At 45.8% G+C, this 17,208-nt stretch overlaps 1 protein-coding gene across 1 annotated transcript in view; it reads right to left on the bottom strand.

The window, feature by feature from the left end:
• Positions 1-14,010, bottom strand: part of TOP1 (DNA topoisomerase I) — a 70,013-nt gene extending 56,003 nt beyond the window's left edge. Inside the window, exons 1-2 of the mRNA XM_074604729.1 lie at positions 13,836-14,010; positions 13,187-13,211 (exon numbers count right to left, since the gene is read on the bottom strand). Coding sequence (XP_074460830.1) covers positions 13,187-13,211; positions 13,836-13,868 — 58 coding nt within the window. The 5' untranslated portion in view covers positions 13,869-14,010. The remainder of the gene's footprint in view (positions 1-13,186; positions 13,212-13,835) is intronic.
• Positions 14,011-17,208: the final 3,198 nt, after the last annotated feature.

The raw sequence follows: 17,208 nt of genomic DNA on the forward strand, positions 1-17,208 counted from the left end.
TCCCAGCCTGTGTCAGGAATAGCGTGGCCAGCAGGACTAGGGAAGTGATCGTCCCCCTGTACTCAGCACTGGTGAGGCACCACCTCGAGTGCTGTGTCCAGTTTTGGGCCCCTCATCACAGAAAAGACACTGAGGTGCTGGAGTGGGTCCAGAGAAAGGCAACGGAGCTGTGAGGGGTCTGGAGCACAAGCCTCATGAGGAACGGCTGAGGGGGTTCAGCCTGCAGAAGAGGAGGCTGAGGAGAGACCTTCTCGCTCTCTACAACTCCCTGAAAGGGGGGTGTAGCCAGGGGGGGTCGGTCTCTTCTCCCAAGTAACAGGCGATAGGACAAGAGGAAACGGCCTCAAGTTGCGCCAGCGGAGGTTTAGATTGGACATTAGGAAAAATTTCTTCACTGAAAGGGTTATCAAGCATTGTAACAGGCTGCCCAGGGAAGTAATTGGGTCGCCATCCCTGTAGGTATTTAAAAGACATGTAGATGACGGTTTAGTGGTAACTTGTCAGCGCTAGGTTAATGGCCAGACTTGATGATCTTAAAGGTCTCTTCCAACAAAAATAATTCTATGATTCTACTGTGGCCAGGGCATTAGTATTGTTTTTCATTCTAAACAAGCACACTGATGAGCTATGGGCAAAGCCCAAGCACAGATCGGTTCCTAGGAGTTCCAACCCACCTTCTGAAGTAGCCATCCCTGCTGTCAACACCAAATGTAGTCTGTTTGCTAAACTGCACACAGACCAGTTTCAGTTGGTGTGCAAAGACCGCACCAGCAGCTTTGGGGAAAAATAATAATAATAAAAAAATAATCTATCAGATTCCTGAAAGAGGCAAATATCGTACCAGATGAGTGCTGTAAGAGAGGCCTTCTCATGAAAACAGAGAAAGACAGAATATTTTAACTCAGACTATGGTTCGACAATAAATTCACTTTTTCCTCTACACAGATGAGTTGACGCTTTGACAGTGATGGGTAGCAAAACCATAAACCGAAGATTATGCATCACTGGACAAGAGTCTCAACAACAGGGCTGGACAGGAGGGAAGGGGCAAACATGTTAGACACAGAAGGCAATGCTTGAAAAAGCTGAAGAATGACAGCTTTACTACTTCCACTTATGAAATAAGAAACCGATGGACTCATCAATTTAAGTGCTCCTGCCTTTTGCCTAAGAGTCAATTTAAGAAGTAAATTACCAGGATTGTCAACTTATTGCTAGCTGCAGTCTCCATCCACTGCAAGACAAGCTACGGACTGGGGCAAACAAAAACTACACTGTGCTAGGCTCTCCCAAGAACACAGGCTGCCAACTGCAGAAGCCAAGTGTAGAACATCAAGTGACAAGCTGTACTTTCCTCTTCATATCTAGATGATTAGAACAGTCTAAAACCTAGAAAGAAGCTTCCTTTAAATACAAGTGATGCTGAATAAGCCTATTTGATGATAAAAGAAAATATTGTTTATGACAGCTACCGAACTCCAGAGAGCAGCATATTTTAAATTAGAAGGCTGTACCTACTCATAAAAACAGGTATTTCAAGGACAGCTTGCTTGTGCTTCCCTAATGAAGTGCAGGTGACATACACAGCTATGATATTATGACTCAGGCAAGATGCTAGCTCCTCTGAGAGGCTTCCTGGTTTTGGAGTAGGAATAACACAGGAAAGTGTAAGAAAGCAAAAGTCAAAAAGGCTCTTGAAAAAAAGCATGTTATCCACATTCATGTCCAAAGGTATCCTCAACAGCTGGAGTGATGTTCCGAATTGCTGGAACAAGACGAAGTAACCCCAACACCTACACAGCTTCAGCACGACAACTTGCAAATATCAGAGTTAACAGCACTGATATCTTGACTCGGATTTGTGCCAGTGTTTGTTTACTAAAAAGATGGATCAAGATGACACATATAACAGAATTGGGCAACACTGCAGAAGTCAATCAACGTCACTGTTAAAAGTTCATCTCTTGCATTGTACTGTGCTCACATGAACCTACTGCCTCGGATCTGGCAATTTACACTTGGGTACTGGAACACAATTTGCACCTTTTTCTACTGCCAGAAAGCACTCAAGACTTTTTATCTCTGAGGTGTACTGTTACCAAACTGAAGGAACCTGACCTTCAGTCAAAAGCAATGCTAAAAACTAAGCGTCAGGGGACGAAAACAGTAAGAAAAGCTTCGTCTGATCCACACATAAAGGGGTTTCCTGCGCACAAGCAGCATTACAACAGACACAGCGCATTTTAACAGTCTCAATGACATTCTCGGTCCTCAGAAGAAGAGCATGCAGCCTTTTATCCCCCATCTGGTGGTCGTTAACTCTAGAGCACAAACCTCAGAGTACGTCACTAGTACTACTCCATCCCTCCATTTTGTACACGCTGCTTGTGTTGCAATGAATCATACCCTCACACGGATCTCCAAAGAGCTCCTGCTTCCAGTTTCTCAAAAGGCTGGATTGAAATGGAGAGGGCCCGTCTAACTCGTAAGTGTACCTTCTTAGGCAAGTTAAAACTGCTACCTGCCCATCCTAGCTGTTTTATCTCTCCAATAATTGATCTTACTCACACACTTGCTAGCATTCACAAACTGGCAGAAGACCTAATACGCTCTTCTTATTGCTCAAGGCGCAATTAGGAGACATTCACATCAAGGTGGCACGTATGGTGCAAGAGACTAACCTGCGAAGTACTTGATACTGGAACAGCGCGCACAGACCAGGAAACCACTGCTCTCTCTACTGTAAATCCAGTGATTTCGCTAATTGCGAAACCCACCACGCAACATTTTCATATTTGTGAAATAATTTAGTACCACAGAAAAAAATGCACGCTTTAGCTCGAGATGAGTTCTGCATTTAAGAAAAAAATTACAACATACGCTAAAACTGCAGAAGCTCCTTTTTTTTTTTTGTACTAGCCACCTCAGTCTTCAGCTGGAGAAAGAATTAAAAATCAAAAACAAAAAGTTCAATTGGAATTGGATCTTAGTCCCAGTCAGACAGCTTTGTATCTATTTCTGTGCTGGAAGAAATCACTCCCACTCTGTTCTTGTTTCTCCACCTCTGAGAAGAGCATAGTACTCCCTCTTTTCCCACTGTGTTGCCTATTTAAACAGTATGGCCTTAGGACAGGATAACAATGTATAGTACAAAGGACCTTAATCCCAGGCATAGCGTCCCTCCCCAGTGCTTCCTGCCTTCAGCTTCAGAAGAGTCGCTCTTCACATTCAACCCTTCATCTTCACACGTCTGACCAGAGCACCAAGCAACACAGATGATAGCTGGCAAGACAGCATCACACTAAACCAGAAGCTGGAATAAGAATTGCCAGCTTACTTAGCTACTCGTCTCCCTAAGGACAGAAAGAACTCCATCCACTTGCATCCACTGCAGAGCAGATGAAGGAAGACAGTCCTCCGACCCGGTTATCAGGTCTCCAAACCATCTCATGTCACAAGCTATGTTACAGGGTGTCTGTCCCCTGCCACCACCTGTATTTTTCTCCTCCTAAAACCCTGCTCACAGACCACAAAAACAGAAGCCTCTTAGTTGTGCTACCCTAACTCCAGAAATCTCTGTATTTCAGTTAGAGTTGAGAAACACGTAGTGGTCTGCTATCTCCAGATAATTAAAAATCTGCAACAGACACTTGCCATATTTCAAAGAGAAAAAAGAACATAGAAGGCGAAAGTCCACTTTTCCCTCACACTCTCCCCTAAAAGGTCTTTTTAGGCCACGTCTCCAAAACAAGAAACTGCAACCTCAGAGGAAGATGAGCAGCTGTTTTGACAAGTCTGGCCCTTGTTCAAGTAATGGAATATAAGCCTTGAACAGTAATACATTGCCATCAATAAAAAGTTCAACTAAAGTACATTGCCCTGGCCCTAAAACACAGGTCATCTCTTCCACATTACATACAAAGGAAAAGCACTGCCGTTCAAATTTAAAAGATGTACAGAAGAAAAGTGGCAAAGAAAAAGAAAAAAGGTCCTGGATAACACTACAAGTCCGACTTCTCACGTGTCGGGCACAGTGTTAGGCAATAGATCAGAGAAGTGACAAATGCCAGGAAAAATTAAAAAGCTATCTGTACTTGGGTACTGCTCCATTCCTATTATTTTCTTGACTCTTTACCATGAAGCCACATCTCTGCTCAATGTCTAAAAAAATTCTTTCAAAAAATTCTTAAAATTATTCCATTTAGACACTGCCACACATCTTCCAGCTGCACCAAACTGACAGACATTTGGATGGAAACAAGACAATTTCCAATCCCATGCAGTATACACTGAGTAATGGAACGCGCCAAACACTTCAGAAATCACAAAGCATTTGGTAAAATTCATTCCAGAACAGCCAGACAAACAGTGCTCGTGCATTAGCTCAGTGGGTTTCAGACAGGACAAACTATATGCAGTCTTATCCACGTTGAACATGAGACCTCATATATCATTTGTTCCTATCGTTTACGCCCTAACACAGCAAAATGTTCTACTATTGATGTCTTAGATGCTTGCTGCAAAAATTAAGACTGCGAAAAATCAACGTTTAGGATTTCAAAGTGAGCAGTAAGTAGTAAAAGTCACCAGGGTCTTATTTTTAGAAAATCATTAAAAAATAGCATTATGGGAGAAAAGGGGACATTTTGAAGAATCGGTACTATGCCTTCATTGAGAATTGTAAGAGTCTTGCTCCCCCAAGTAAATTGGACTATCTGCTAAGTACTGTGTGTCTGTAAGAGCCTATGTCAGCTGTACACAGCAGCTGATGCGATGTAACAGGCACTCAGCTAGTATACCGTCACCACGGAGCATGTCTTTAATGGACACAGATATGACCTCGCCAAAGATGAGTTACATACGCAGATCAAAATATTTTAGTGAAGCTACAAGTACACTCCAAGCTTTCCTCAGGCAGAAATCAATCTCTCTTCAGTCATGGAAAGATACAGCCAACTGCAGAATCACTCTGCTGCGGCACTGAATTCCATGAACGTCCATCTGCCTTTAACAGGCAACCATCTATGTTGGGCAGAATTATGAACGGCTAAATCTTCCTCTTTTGGTGGGCACCATGAAGCTCGGTGCCCTGCAACACTGCTACAGAAGGAAGTCATTGTCTTTGTAACATTCCCTAAAAAACCCCTTCTCTGACGAAGGTATAAGATAAAAATACATGCATGCACACCCACACAGCTCACAACTGCACAAAGCATATGGTAAGCTTCTGAACATGAACAAATACACTCATGTCAAAAATATCGATAAGGAACCCAAAAAGATCTACCGATCAGAAGCTTTGTGGGAAGCAACTTTTGGCTCTAAGACTAACAGGAGCCTTCCAATAAAACAATTTCCCAATGGCCTGATGCTGTCCCTCTTTACCTTGCAATCATCCCAATTTCAGAAGTTACCACTCTTCAAACTTATAAAGGGATTTAAGTACTTTAGGTGGAGACACAGGTTGTTTTTCTTGATAAGGTATTGTGTGCTGAGGCTGAATGACAAGCACCTATGCTAACTTTCCAGCTACGCCTCCCATATTTGAGCCTGCACTGCCCCCATCCCATCAAGATATGCATTTCAGACACTTTCCAGCCCCTGCCCCCAAATCTTTCCAAGACAGGAGTAAAGCATGCTCAATGCTCTCTGTCCTTCGGACTCCTTCATGTTGGGAACTGGCAGTTTCAAAACACACAGCAGCTGTCAGTATAAGTTAATTGTCTACGCTGACTACTAACGTGACCATCTTCAAGTGAAGCTATTGAGATTTAAGTAACAGCTATGAACAACGGAAACTTCCCCAGGGTGAAGCAACAGTAAGTATCAGATGCAGCATTCACGAGAGCTGTCTGCCTGTTTCTTCTTTTTCGCGCAGAGTATTTATTCCAGCAGACAAAAAGACCTTGAGATGACAGAAAACATCACTAGAACTTCGTGATAACACTCTAGCAAATTTGTGAGGCAAATCTTATTTGAACCTCTGACCTCCTTCTACTCATATTTCCTCATTACAGGACCCCATCTCTATCATTAGCTACTAATAGGGAACTAATTGCCAAGGACTCCCACTTCCCCTAAAGCATCAAGTCTGATCTCCACCTGTTGTGCTGGAGGATCTCCCAGAATATTGTTTATTGCAAGGACTGGCACAAAACTATATTTCGTATCACCACTCCTGCTGACACTACAACACAGGCTGAGGTTTAACAAAACCTACTTTTACCTCAAAGAAGTCCGAGAATCATTGATGTTAAGTAGGTGCTACAAAAGAACAAGTTTCAGGAAGACCAACTGCAGCTCCATACTCTCCCACTTCCATTCTCAAGTCTGGAGCTCTCACTTGTTCATAAGCTAAGTAGCTACAGAAGTCAAATTTAGGAACCAAGTTTCAACTTGAAAATATGCACACATGCTTATGTTTCTACATCCAACAGCAACTTTCTACTGCTCTTTACACCTTGCAGGTGACAAAGATACAGAATTCCCCTTTCTTTTCACATCACCTTCCAAGTGTCCTAACTCTCACTGTGACACCAGAAGATATTACTGCAGTTCACTCTTTATGCTCAGTAGTTTAAAAAGCGAGCGTTCAAGATGAAAACATTTCATCTATATTTCATCTACAAATCTGATAAAATCCACTGGAACTATTTAATATTTATGTCAGCCAGGACATTTTGAACAAATGCTGTGCTAAAAATACTGTAGTCTCATACACACCAGGAAACCACTACTACAACTTGTTCAGTTGAACCACGAAATAGCAGGAGCCTGCGGTAGAAAAGGCGCTCTCTGCTCTGCCCAGAAGAGCACTCCAACACTGTATTAATTCCAGCGTTCAACCAGTGACAAGCAGTGGAAGCCACCAGAGGCACATGCGGTGGGAGCTCGCCAGAGCAGAGAATTAATAGCAGAGTAAGGAGAGCAGTAACTGGGAACACCATTTAAAGGGAATAATCCTACTGTAGCTGAGAACTGGGTTTTAAACTGATTTTCTAGCTGTTCCTTCAGGAGAGCGGGTCAGCAGTAAACTCACTGCTGAAACTACAGCAAGTGCATACCCTTCTCCTGTTCTCTTAATGGGAAGAAGCATTTTGAAATCTAATGATGATACATATTTAAATGCTGACAGTGCTAAACAGCTCAGAACTGGTAGTCATGCAGGGAGAAGGTATGGCCAGGCAAATTTGTCATATGCTGCTGTCTCAGTCAAAAGAAACAGCCCCAGAAAAGCAAGGTGCTAAACGCCGATTTCTACAATGAACATCCTCTCTCAGATTTGGAAACCTAAGACACAGTCAAACTGCAGTCGGGAGCAGAATACATAATGCTAAATAGTATTTTGCTCCCATGTTTCAGAGTGTGAGGTTTGCTATAAAACTTGGGGCAGAGTTCCTATAAAACTAGTGGCTGCAAAGGCAATTCCATTTAATAAGCCAATAAATATTTCTGAACCACTGCATGTCTTACAAGGATATGAGAAATTATATTAGCACAACCAACTCAAGCAGATGTGAAAGAGAAACTATCCCACCTTGAAAAGCCGAAAGAAAGAAATCCAGTGATTTTTTTATGTTAAACTCTTTTCTTAAATAGTCACTGTATCACTAAAGCCCCTCCCTGCAGTCCAATAACAAAAAAAGCAGATACCCTGTCAGATTTTAGCAGAACTAAAACAATTTATAACACCGGTAAGAATCTGACCCGGAGCCTCTCTCTAATAGGGCAGTGGCTTGTGCTACTTCAGCAGGTATTACTTTAACAGGAATCCAGTGAAATCATTAACAGAGGAATTTGAGTCAATGAGATGTTAAGTACTTGCTATAATTACATATTATTGCAGTTTCTGCTGACAGCGCAACTCAGGAGGTTGGAATTCAATGAACTATCCAGCAAATATCTGATGTCACAGTTGTAAATGAAATTAAATCTGAATTTGTGTTCAATCATGTTTATGAGCTGTGTGCCTAATTTAGGTGAAGCCATGTAAAAAGCCACACTTTTCCATTGGTCCCCTGGTTAAAATTTTTTCCTGTTTTACGAAGTAAACAAAGTAGCCCTGACAGCATCTTAATAACAGATAACGTTTAACACCATAGTAAATGAAAAAACATCCTAAGAAAATCTGCTACAAGTAGGAAGCACACAGGCCATTAACCCCCGAAACACGTCTTCCAGCACATTTAGTTAATTCTGCTGAGTTTTAACAAAAACAAAAGTTGGCCGCAGCTGACAGAAATGCATTCAACTCCCCACTCCCACAAGACACCCATTAAGTTTTAACCTGAATGCTGAATGTGTCAGAACAATTAACACAACAGACCTCAAGGTCTTTTAATAAAGCCCTTCTTCTGAGACTACTGCTGGGAAAAGCAAATGCAAACAACTTATGCACATGATATTTAAGAGCAGCTTATCAACAATACATTTATTTACATTTCTGGGTCTGCATTTCTGAGAAGCGTCAGAAATTATCTATTTACTTCAGAGTACCCTTACCTGTAACAATCTGAACATTCCTACAGTAAAGCTACACTTACATTCTACAAGCCCTGCAGTAGATTGCTGTGAACGTATTGAAAATCAATGCAAAAAGAAAATTAAGAAATTTCGCAGAGATTGGGGTCTGACGTTAAATCCTAAAATAAAAAAAAAAGCTAAGTGATTTCAGAGTTAAAACTCCAGCGGGTATTGTTCTGAGGCTGTGGGCAGCACTGACAATGCAGCTCATCACCCAGCACTGCAGTCTGGAAGCGAAGACAGGGAGTGACTCAAGGCTTGTGTTGGAAGGAACAAATTACATTCTTCAGGATTCACATCTCCATGTATCACAAAAAAGGGAAAGGAAATTTTCAGTGGAGATATCAATCTGCATCTAAATACCATTAACTACCTTTTGTATTTTGGATCCCTTGCCAAACATTTGACATTTAAAGGCGCTGGTGACGACATGCTCCCAGGGAACTTAAAAGACAGTTTCGCCCTGACAATAGTGCACAAGAGTTTTACCTTCAAGCTTCCTAACTTCATCGAGTTTGTTTAGTACAGTGGCTCTAACAGCAGCACTAAGGTACACAGAGCCCTGGGTCAGAGGTGGCCCTGCTCTCCTTCAAAAAAACCTCACTCATCCAGAAGGCGCCAACAAAGCAGCAGCAAGGAAGAACAGATCTGGTCTCCCACAGACTTGTTTCACAACCCTTGAGAATTCTTAAGGATCTCTGTTATGTCGCTTTTCAGTTTGTTAGCATTTGAATCACCCCCACCTTTTACGTGCACAGCTCTATTACACGTGAAGCATGAATTTAATGCAAAACACGAAGCGTGCTGAAATTCCTTAACTTGTAAGGCATCTGTTCAGCACTCTTGCTATTTAATTTTAATTTCCCTCTTGCTAACTCCCTTTCATATCTTCACGCTGATATATACAGAGGTGCCATACGAGCACCCAGGCCAACATTAAAAAAAACCTGCCAGTTTGCGATAAGATGCTGCAGCAGCAAAGGCTCCTTTTTCCCCCTAAAAAAATTCAATGCTAAAGCAAGCCCCTCCTTCAAGCGTGTTTGACTTCCAGAAGCCACCTCTATGACGCTGGACAATCAATTTCATACTTGACTCCTGGTAATATACTGTAATGGTTACGACAGTGATACCAGCCTCAAATGGCATCTTAGTATTACTGGCCAAGTCAACCAGAGAGAAAAACCCACTGCTTAGGGTGATGTCTTCACCTTCTACACAGAACAGTTCTGGATTTTACACAAGTTCTGATCAAAGGCTGATGAACAGCCAAGACACTAAAAGCAGTGAGCGGAATTTAGCAGCTTTGGAATACAATTTGATTATTTTGCAAACAAAAGTAGTTTTTATCTACTGCACTCTGCAAACACAATGGGAGAACCGAAAAGTCAAGATAAATTGCTTTTAGTCTCAACACTCCCCTCAGTAGTAAGAGGTTGTTACATTCAACCTTAACAACAAAGCTCTTAAAGGCAAAACTCAATAGAATCCAAACAGATTTTGCATCTGAAGTGATCTGCATTTTTACCAACTGAGGAAAAAAAATAATCAGACTGGTTCCCTCCCTAAGTACATAGTTGTGATTCAACATTTGCATCTGTGAAGAAGGGGTCATTTTCAATGACCAAGCTCTACTTGGAAATTACAGTTTTAGACTACCATTTCCCTTCTACAACGCTGAAAACTGTGAGGATGTTACTTGCAAAAAAAGGCTCGCTCTTTCAGAACAATATTGTTCTCAGGATGGTTTGCAAACAGGCAGTGCTAGGACTGAGCACGGAAAATTCTTTGCAGTGCGTACTGATACTAAAAATACAGTGAAGGTGAAAAAAATACCCACTATGGCCAAATTAAACAGGAGGGAGAATCTGGATATTGAGACGGAATGCAATTACCCAAGTTGGAATTTGCCCAGGATGCTCTTGCTTAGAGTGACCTGGCTATTTAATGACAAGAAATAGCCAGGAACACGTATTTACTGCTGGCATCCTCCCTCATACCTAACACTACCCTGCTATCAATGAAAGGGGTGTGTAATCAGACCCGAGTTCTCGGCTACAACCAGGGTGCCCCTGGGTGACCTGCAATGGGACAGCAGATCCACCCCCACCCACCTTACTTCAGCTGCAACAGCTCCTGTCATCACAACAGGAGATGGGATGTCCATCCACCCAGATCGGAACATCAGCAACAACAGGAAGCTTCAAAGTACTTAAGCTGCTCTACTACTGATACAGTATCCAGAAGTCACCCAAAACATTCTTTATTAACAAAAATGTTTACTGCTGGTACTTTCAACATTTAGAATGAGTCAGTACCAGCCCCCAGAAAACCTTTCCTTCCCCCGAACATAAAGAGGAAAGGCAGCCTAACAGTAGAGCCAAAGTCTCCTTTTAAGTGCTGCCTAATAATCAAAGTACAAACCAATCCTAAACATCGGGGGGGGGGGGGGGGGGGGGCGGGGAAGGGGGAGAAGTACTTTAGATTCCTACCAGCCACTCCTGATCTTTGCCACTAAATAGGATGAAAACAAGAATATAAGGGTGAGACTCACCACTATGCCTAAATGAGAATTGCAGTTCCCGACACAGAAGTGCAAAGAACTCCTGTGTAGAAGAAACAAGGCTTGGAGCAAGCAGAGGTGACAGGTTTTCAGGGAGATCAGTCCTGGTCACAAGGTCAGAGAGGACAGTGTCTATTCTGTATTATTCCCTTAACAAGACTAACAGGGTTATACGCACCTTTCAGCACTGAAAAGGATTTTGGATTTTAGGGGCCTCTGATCAGTCACAATGCTGTTACATGACCATCGTAAAATAATTGCAATAGGAGGAAAAAAGTGCAGATACCTACACTGGTGAGAATTTCTTGGGTATGTTTGATTCACCAGGAATTCAGTTTTTCCATCAATATGCCTTACTTTGAATTTCTGTATTGAATTCCTCCAACACATGGTAGAAATAAAAACTGGAGGAGTTTTAACTGCTGTATGCCTAAAACCCTTAAAAGAATAAAACAGCACATGGTCACAATAGAGAAGAATCCCTCTAAGAGGTCCACTGGAAGCTGGAGTGGAAAGGTCAAATATGCATCATTTCCCTATGTAAATCAGTACATAGCTAAAGCTTACCAGGGAGTAGTTTTCCCTAAATAAAAATGATCCTTAAGCAAGGATTTTCCAGCGTAAGAATGCTACAAGAATTCAAATACACACTTATATTTAAGTTGCTTCAAGAGTTCCTCCTGCACTTCTTGGGAAATACACTGCACCCCTTTTTTCTGTTAAGGATTATTCGTAGAGCCCTACTATAGATTCAGAATGGAAGTAAAAGTTCAAAAACTGCATATTCGCTACTGTCTGCTCTTATTGCACACGCACAATCACATTCCAAAGAACTGACAGAAAGAAAGGTGCACACAAACGGAGATCTGTAAATATTTACACGCAGTAGCCTACAAAGCAGCCAGGCACATGGACATTGTCCAGAAAAGCATGCTAAATATCAGCGTAACTATAAGTCAACCAGGTATCTTCAACCATTTTTTGTCCTCTACCACCTCACCAGTCGGAGTTCCTCACGCATCCCAGTGACAATAACACATACACACAAAGGTAGGTGCTACGTCCTCAACTCCCCTCTACCCTTGCTTAAGCCCTTCAATTTGTCACCTACTAACCTGGGGGATGATTGCAATTAGCTTGCTTCCTTGAAAAAAATGAATAAATGATCAAAAAAAGTTAGCAGCCATCAGGCTGACTAGAAAAGATTGTATGTGTGTGTATATATATGAATACATAGACATGTAAGTGTATATATATGTATATAAAAATATATACATATATATAAAATTACACGACTCCTATAGCGTTTCTGAACAAAATTAACAGTTACCTTGCAAACTTTCTGAAGAGATGCTGTCTACCTTTCTGGAATTGTCTATATTGCTTTTCTTTTTTTTTTTTTTTAATGTGGGCTTTTATTTTAATTAAAAAGCCCCACCCAACAAGGTAAAGTTACATCAATTAAATGGCAAGAAAAGAAATAAGACTGATCTTAAAATGGATGCAGCAGACTCTTTTAAAGAGCAACATGTTGCAATCACCTTTCATTTTAGGGGAAGGGAGGGATTCCCTGAAAGGAACAGAGACGGGGAGCAGTGGGGGGAAGGGAGGCTGCGATAAAAGAAAAAAAAAAAGGTCTTGGGGATGTATTTTAGGTAAAAACTTTGCTTTCCCCCGGGTTAAGAAGGGGCTGGGGGCCGGGGATCGCCGCCCGGTGCCTCTGCAGAAGGCTCGTCTCCGGCAGCTCGGGGAGGAGGAGAAGGAGAAGGAGAGAAAGCCACACAGAAGAGAGGAGAAAAAGAAAATGGCGCAGAGACTAAGTCCCGACCGTCGACAAGGCGACTTTCCAGGGAGGAATCGGGGCCCAAAGGGGACCCCGGGAGAACCGATGGGCTCGGATCGGGGGCCTGCGGTGCCTCCACTATGGGGGGCGGGGGTCGGGGGGGGTGGAGGCCGGCAGGAAAGGGGGGTTTTTGGCGGCTCGATGGGAACAATGGGGCCGGTGAGCGAGGAGCCGGGACTTAGTCTCTGGGACGCCATGTCTGTGCGCGGCCGGCGCGGCGCGGCCGGGCTAGGGGAGGGCAGCGCCGGGGCCACACTCACCGTTCGCTCGGAAATCCGCCTCGATCTGCGGGGAGAGGAGACAGGGAGACACCGTGAGAAACGCCGTCCCGACGGGGGAGAATTTTTTTTTTTTTTTTTTTGGTGGGGTGAGGGGATTTTTCCCCCCCTTTTCTTCATTCTCATTTTTAAGGAAATTAAATACCAAATGAGAACGGCACGATTCATTCCCTCCGTGGCTGGTGGGGGGGACAGGGTGAACCGGCACCCGCACAGCTCCCGGGGTCGTCCCCCCCGCCCCCGACCCGAGGGGACCGAGGCCGGGGAAGATGGCGAGCCGCCCCCCTCCCCTTCTCCCAGGCGGAGGGTCACACACGGGTCCCCTCTCCCCCACCGTCACTCAACGGGTCCCGGGGCTAGGGGGGAGGCTCGGTGGATGGGGGCCCCCCAGCACGATGAGGCGGAGGGGACAGGCCGGGTTGACAGGGCTTTCCCCAGACGCGTGGGCCACCCCTGGCGGGGACAGGCAGCGGGCAGCAGCCGGGCACATCTCCCCTCACTGAGGGTAAGGAGGGGAGAGGGAGATCAGCCGGGTCCCCAGGGCTGACCCTGAGGGGGAGTAAAGACCCCGCGGCCTCGCTGGCGAGGGGCCGGGGGGTCCCCCGGGAGCGGGCGGTGAAGGGGCGCTCACCTGGGAATCGTTGTGCAGCTGGTCCCCGCTCATGCCGGAGGGCGCGGGAGGCCGAGCGGAGCGGGAGGAGAGGAAAGGCGAGGAAAGCCGAGGAGAGGAGCCGAGCCCGGACGCGAGGAAGAGCGCAACCCCTGCCTCGCCGCCGTTGTGTAACAGACTAAGTCCTCATTTCAGCGCACTGCGCAGGCGCAACGCCTCTTATAGGCGGGGCGGGGCCCAGGCGGCACAAGGCAGGACGCGGGGGCGGGGACGCGACAAACGGCAGTCTGGCGATTTGCATTCAAGCCACACCCCTCCCCGCGCGCCAGCCGGCGGAATTTGCATACGGGCGCAAAAGACCCGCGTTTTACATATCCGGCCCCGCCTCTTCCTCCCTCCGCTCCAATCGTGCGGCGGAAGCCGGCCCTTATTTGCATGATAGACCCCGCCCCCCCGTCGCGGGAGGGACGCGGCGCATTGTGTAAGAAGCCGTGTCCCACGGGGGCGCGCGGTGCGCATGCGCCTCGCCGCACCCAGCCGGCCGCCGGCTCATTTGCATACCTAGCCCCGCCTCCCGCCGCGCAGGCTCCGCCCCCCTCCGGCCTGTCAGGGGAGCATGGCGGCGCCCGCACGGCGAGAAGGGGCGGCGGGGCGGCCGTGTCCCCCTCCTCGGATCCCCGTGAGGACCGGCACAGTCACATCGTGAGCGAGGCCCCACAGCCCCCGCTAAAGAAACGGGCCGCTGGGTTTCCTTGGAGGCCCTCGTGGCAGGCCCTGGGCCCAGCCTCGGCCTGGTGGGCCTGCCCCCCACCCCCGGGCAGGGTTTAGCCGTGAAGAGGGGCAGGACGTCTCCGCAAGGCAGCCGGGAGCTGGTTATGGCCGTGCTTCGGGCATCCTGGTCAATGTCAGGCAGGGCTGCGGCGCATGGAAACATTGACAGTGTTGTCTGGGCTGGGCGACTCACCTGGGTTGAGTCTTCCCTACAGACGGGCTCCTGGTGGGCTCAGGGCCTGTGGGACTTTCTCGTACACTGTCTCTCCACCGGAGGAACTCTGTGAGCTCGGCTGAGTCACACTCCTACAAAACCTGTATAAGCACCAATGGCATGATGTGCAGTTTGATTTCAAGCATTTCAAAGCGATGCAGCCATCAGTTCCCTTTGGCAGGAAAGGAGACGAGCTTGGTGTGTGCATCTGACCTGCAGAGAGCTCAAGTATGTGACTGACCTGTAGTTATTTGGCTACGTGACTGTATCGGGCTGGAATGCAGAGGCCACAGTAACCATGCAGAGAATCCACCATGCTACGCGCTGTACAGCTTCCCTACATCCAAATACGAGCGATACTAAGGAGAGACACAGATCCGGCAGGTCTGGGCTGATGTTAAAGTCAAGGACAGCAAAGGTGCATTGCAAATGAGAGCTTTCTGCTTTAAAAAGGGATCATTCAGCAAGATTTTTCTTTGAGTGTAAACAAGCCCTTTAAATTTTTTCTCTCATAAGGAAACAGAGGGTAAAAAGGAAACAAAAGCTTTATTTTCTTTCACCTAATGTGAGACTGAATCACCTACCTCCCTAGAAAAACACCCCCCTGCCACAACCCAAATCTGAAGACATTTATTTCTGTTCTGCAGCAGCTCTACTGAAGGGGTTTTATTTTCAGTGTACTAAATGGCAGGTTTAGTATGCATGGCTGGTACATGTCTCACAGGACTGCCTCCAGTCTTCTTGGAGCTTCCATCCTGTGCTGCAACACAGACTGTACCTTTCCTCAGCTTCTTTACACAACCAGAGCTTTGATTTGACACTAAAATAATCTGGCGCTGCCAGGCTATCTGAAGAGATACATCAAAATGTAAGCAGCGACAGCAGCCACCTATTTGCACTGCATATTTATATCCTGTAAAGGGAAAACTCTATCACTTTCTTACAGTCTTCAGAAGAGGATCTGAGGACTTCCTTTTTTTACCAAGAGCAGGCAAATATTTCTGGCTCTAGAGCTGTTTATTATGCAAACTGTTTTAGTCACTGTTAGGTTTTTAAATATAAACATAATGAAAAGGCTGTTTCACACACCTTCCCTGTTGGAAGATGTGTTTGCCCCTAGCTCACAAGAATGAGATGAAAGGGGGCTTTGAGCCCCTCCTCGCTGCTGTCCAGGGGTGGAGAGTCTGCATCCAGAGATGCAGAACAGCCTGGGAGCAGTCCAGCACCTGCATCTTTAGGCACGAGAGATTCCTAAAAGCCGTTTCTTTGAAGCAGCAATTTCACTTTAAATCTTACATCTATCTCCCTCCCCAGGAAGCCTTGCTCAGGTGGCTGTGTGCTGCCACAAGAGAGGGACCGGCTGCAAGCCCCACCACACTGCAGCTGCCGCCAGCCCTCTTCAGAGGAAAGGATCACTACCTCTGCTACCAGCTGCCATCTTCACAGGCATTTGCAAACGCCTGTCTGGTTGCAAAACACAGCCTCCGAACTGGCACATGAGAGGTTCAGCGCCGCGCTGCCTGCAAGAGTCTGCTGGCAGCCAGCTAGGAGAGCTCTGAATGTAAAGGGAGCTGCCCAGTTCGTTAGCTCAGGTCCTAATAAAGACCACTCCCGGATCCATTAGTGACAAGCAAAACCTTGTGCCGCTGCTGTGAAATACCACTCATATGATGAAGGAAACCTCCGGCTGAGACATCCATACCCAAACCAGGCAGAAGTGCCTCCCCGGATCAGTTCCCATCTGCCACGTTTCGTCTCCGCTCTCCCATAGTGTTTGCTTGGGGCCCAAGTGGAGCCCTGCAAGGAGCCTCTGCTTCCCTGTTAGAACCCAAGAGACAGGGGGATATATAACTTGTTCAAAAGCAAATTAAACTGTAACACCTGTGTGGCCACATCTGTTGCAACAAGCCGTGCGATAAAAAAAACCCGCCTGATCTCATGGGACCCCCTCCAAACCTATAACCTGTACCATTGCACTCCAGGAGTCTGCACAACCCTCATCCTTTTCCCACCTTGCATCCTTTGCTGCGGGGGAGGCTCTACCAAAGGAAGAGAAAGGCCCATACAGGACACACCGCTGTACAACCAGCCCTTTCCACGGCAGAGGCTGGCAGTGAAGTGGTTAACACACTTAGACCTGCTTCCCTGGCAAGGCTGTGCACACCCCATCAAGATAAATGGGGGAAGTTCACACCTCTGAGTGCTGTTGTCTCTCTCGGTCTCTCCAGGGCTCCCTGGGACTGCAGTACATCACCATCAGGTTAATGTAGCCTAGGTGATTGCTTGCAAAAAGAAATGGCTGGAAACTACGTGTTTAAATTAAATCATAAATCGTCCTGGATATAAAACCTGTAGGAAACCTTCCAATTCTTGATCCTGGCGAATTGTGAGATTTGATATATTTGGTGC

This window comes from Larus michahellis, chromosome 12 (assembly GCF_964199755.1).
Source record: "Larus michahellis chromosome 12, bLarMic1.1, whole genome shotgun sequence".
NCBI classification, from domain to species: domain Eukaryota; kingdom Metazoa; phylum Chordata; class Aves; order Charadriiformes; family Laridae; genus Larus; species Larus michahellis.